At 46.4% G+C, this 3,941-nt stretch overlaps 1 protein-coding gene across 1 annotated transcript; it reads right to left on the bottom strand.

Moving 5' to 3' along the window:
• Positions 1-2,712: 2,712 nt before the first annotated feature.
• Positions 2,713-3,741, bottom strand: LOC308500127 (olfactory receptor 1f45-like; the record flags this gene model as incomplete). The annotated part of the gene is made up of 1 exon (XM_081054332.1): positions 2,713-3,741. The coding sequence occupies one exon, from the start codon at positions 3,739-3,741 to the stop codon at positions 2,713-2,715; it is 1,029 nt and encodes a 342-aa protein (XP_080910458.1).
• Between the last annotated feature and the right edge of the window lie 200 nt (positions 3,742-3,941).

Here is a 3,941-nt window from a genome sequence, read left to right as displayed (position 1 = left end):
CTGTGTCAGTAAAATTTATCTTTAACAATATTCTTTTAAGTAAGCTGATAACTCTTTGTCCTGTATGACCATAGAGAGGGACTCAGAGGGTGTTGAGGGCATGGATGGGGAGACCACTGAAATAAAAGTTTGGGGAAGAGCACAAACTCTTTGAGAATCAGTCCCAATCCAGAAGCCAGATTCAACGGAAGACTGGACTGTGTTCTAGAAAGTTCAGAATCTTTATTCAAGAAAAAAACTTCCCTTTTGCTCGCTTTGACATGAGGTGTTATTTTCTCTTATATGACTGTAGCTTCTTAGTGAAATAGCTTAAGATGTAACTCTTTTGGGCTTGACTAAAGGAATGTGCTGATTTGTTAAAGGAAAAGGAAGGGTTTATATTGCCAAGTCTGTAAGGGTGGTTGAGCTTCTGAACTTTTTACAGTTGACCTATTTGTAGGGTGAGGAAGAAAACATTTCTATTCATTTACCCATCAGCAAATAGCTTCCAGGCCAGGATGAGAGCCAGTCTGTAAAGGTGTTTGCCATACAAGAAGAATTTCCTTACCCTATACCCTTCCTTGGAGGAGAGTCCTCAGAGCCAGAAAGCCTTCTCAACACCCACTGATGAGCAAGGTCAGTTGAAGGTCTTTCATATTTATTTATTGCTGCCCCTTTTTTTCCTTGTTGAATGTTTTTGTTTTTTACCTTGGAGTGAAACCATTGTATTATTCACCATTGTAGCAAATGCATATTAAAGGAAGACCTCTTCTCCACATTGCTTTCATCTTTTCTTCACATCATTTTTACATGTTTGGGGTGAGATTTTGTTCCTTTTATTATGGTTTTATGTCAGAGACCAAGGGAAGCCTAAATCCTGCCTTGCCAATCATCCCAAATCCTGAGAGCTCCTCAGGAAACCATGTGCTCAAGGAACAATAGCAAACTCTGAGCCAAAGTACCACTTTGTTAGTCTGAGTTACACACAATAACCTACATCATGAGCTCACTGGTAAAAAGTGGGCTGGAAAACAGTCTAAGCCTATCTTACTTCCCTCTCTCAGCCCTAGATCTGAATTGAGGACCTGAGTGTCCAGGCATGGTGTGGAGGTGGGGGTGACCGGACACCAAGTGAGGACTCCAACCAGACACGAGTAGAAGAGGACTAATCAGGGCCAGGCTGGAAGGAAGGGAGCTTCGCCCCTGGATGCTGACCCTTCAGGGCACACTGCCCTTTGTAAGACATGGGCCAGTGAACCTTTTGGGCTCTGACCAACCAACTTTGTAACTTCTTTCTAGATATAAAAGGTATTGGTTGAGGCAAAATCATGGGGAGAAAGGCCATCCGTGTTCTTTCTCCAGTGTTTGCATTGTTGTTATCATGATCTATTGCAGGATATTTTTATTGAGTCATCATTTTAAGCCAGGCACTGTGATGGGGTCTTCTGAGGATGAGTTCATTAAGATGAACAGGACCTTCTATAAAATTTTGAAATGGACTCAGCAGTTCTGTTTGGCATAGGGTTGGGATGAACGTGAATCATGCAAAGCAGAGTATGAAAAGGGTTGTAATGGAATTTGAGTTATATGGAGTTCCAGAGGAGAGAAATTATTTTGGCTAGGAAGACTTGAGGTGGCTTTATGAAGAGCATGCTATTTTATCTGAGCCTTGAAGGACAACTAGAATTTTGATAGAGATAAGCAAGATGAGCCTGCTGGAACAGCATGAATAGAGACTAAAAAAGCATGGTGTGTTGGGTGGAATGGTGAATTTCAAATGGCCTAGAGTCAAATGGCTAGTAATTGGACTAGGACTAGAAGCCAGTTGTTACAACTTTCTGTGTAATGCTTTTTCAGCTCTATTACACTTGCAGAATATTACTCTGTTGGAGAGGAAGCCACACACAACTTCTCTAGCCATAAACTCATTTTTATGAGGCCTTTTCTCTTTGTCTCCATCTCCGGGTCAACTTGTAAAAAAACACATTCATAAGAATTATGATGGCCCATTCCCTTCATGGTCTTCTTACCCAGAGAAGCAACCCTAAGTCTTTCTTCTCTCTTTACCATACGGATGGCAGACCTTTCTTCCCTAAGAAAAAAGAGAACACATAAGTGGAACAGTGTGGGGTTTGCTTACAGGCTTGATGAGACAATCACTACAGACATTCCTGATACAAGTGTCTAGAGCTCTGGGACGCCACCCAGCAGGGTCCAAGGCAAAGAGTGGGACAGCTCCAGGGACGATGATCAACCTGTCCCCAGAGCTAGGTTCAACCCAAAATATGGAGATGGGGATTGAGGAAGACGGGATGAACTGGAGGAGTTTGGAGATTGGGAAGGAGAAGGGTTAATTCAGTGTTTGAGGAACGTGGAGGTGAATAGGAGCTTTCAGAAGGCATCCCTTTGGCAAAGGGATCAGCAGAGGTCACAGACTCTATAAGTTCACCTTTTTCAAAGCCTTTTCAACCCTCTCCAGAAATCTGCAGATAAAGCTAATTTGCATCTGTTAATGTGGTTGTGTCTTTAGAGGAGAATTTATCCCCCTCTCGGTAATCTGGGCAGTCTGTTTAGGCGCTGAGAAATTTTGGACTTTCAAATTACTTATGGGGCCATGGCCACAGTGACAACCCAGGATAATGAGGTCTGTGTCTCTCCTGCCCTCTGTATGTGCAACCTGCCCCTGGGTTCATCCTCTTCCCAGCACAAAGGCCATGAGGGGCAACTCTGCTGTCACAGCCCACAGGATAAAGCTTTTATATCGAAGAGTTTTCTTAGAGCTCCTTTCATATCCTTATTTCTCAGGCAGTAGATGAAGGGGTTCAGCGTGGGGGTGACCACCATATACATCACTGAAGCCAGCGAATCCTTGTCAGCCGAGTGGGAGGGTGAAGGATTCAGGTAGACCCCTGTGATGGTCCCGTAGAAGAGAATGACCACAGTGAGGTGGGAACCACAGGTGGAAAAGGCCTTCTGTTTGCCCCGGGCAGATGGGACCTTGAGTACAGCAGATACAATGTGGATGTAGGAGACGAGAATGCCAAGGAAGGGGACGAGGACGATCAAGCCCCCCACCAGCAGAATCATGAGCTGGTTGAGTTGGGTGTTGGAACAGGAGAGCTGGAGCAGAGGGACAAGGTCACAAAAGAAGTAAGGGATCATGTTGCTGGCACAGAACTCCAGCCGTGCCATGAGGAGGGTGTGTAGCAGGGAGTGGGAGCTGGCGATGAGCCAGGAGCTCCCCAGCACCAGGACGCAGGTTTGCAGACTCATCGTAGTAGAGTAGTGCAGAGGGTGGCAGATGGCCACGTATCTGTCATAAGCCATTGCTGTCAGGAGGAAGTTGTCCATGTTGGCAAGCAAAATGCAGAAGTATATCTGGGCTAGGCAGCCACCGTAGGAGATGGACTGAGTCTGCGTCTGGATGTTCACAAGCATCTTCGGGACTGTGGCGGAGATGAAGCAGAAGTCCACCAGGGAGAGGTTGCTGAGGAAGAAGTACATGGGCCCGTGGAGGTGTGAGTCTGAGCCCACGGCCAGGATGATGAGCCAGTTCCCTGCTGCCCCGGTCAGGTACATGACCAGGAAGAGCCCAAAGATCAGTTCCTGCCTCTCGGGCTGGCTGGAGAGTCCAAGAAGAAGGAACTCAGAGGCGCTCGTGTGGTTTCCTCTCTCCATGGTCAACTGGTCCTGTTGGGAGATCAAGACCAGGCTCAGGCTATCGAGAGGGTGGAGGTGTCCATGCCTCCCACCTTCCCTCATGCGGTCCTTCAATCACATCTGGCCACATCTCCGTGTACAAATCCCAAAGGATGCTCTCAATCTATCAGAGGAAAGTCCTATGGCTCCAACACACCCCAAAGGCAGGGTTTTAATTATTTCACCACCAAAATGCTGCTGCTCCTGAACCCCACAAAACCCCATCTTGCATCCTTCCAAAGAGAATCCTTGTGACATATGGC

The sequence above is a fragment of the Rhinolophus hipposideros genome (genome assembly GCF_964194185.1).
Source record: "Rhinolophus hipposideros genome assembly, chromosome: 7".
Lineage (NCBI taxonomy): Eukaryota > Metazoa > Chordata > Mammalia > Chiroptera > Rhinolophidae > Rhinolophus > Rhinolophus hipposideros.
The sequence above is the reverse complement of the archived record's forward strand: the minus strand, read 5'-3'. Positions and strand labels throughout refer to the sequence as shown.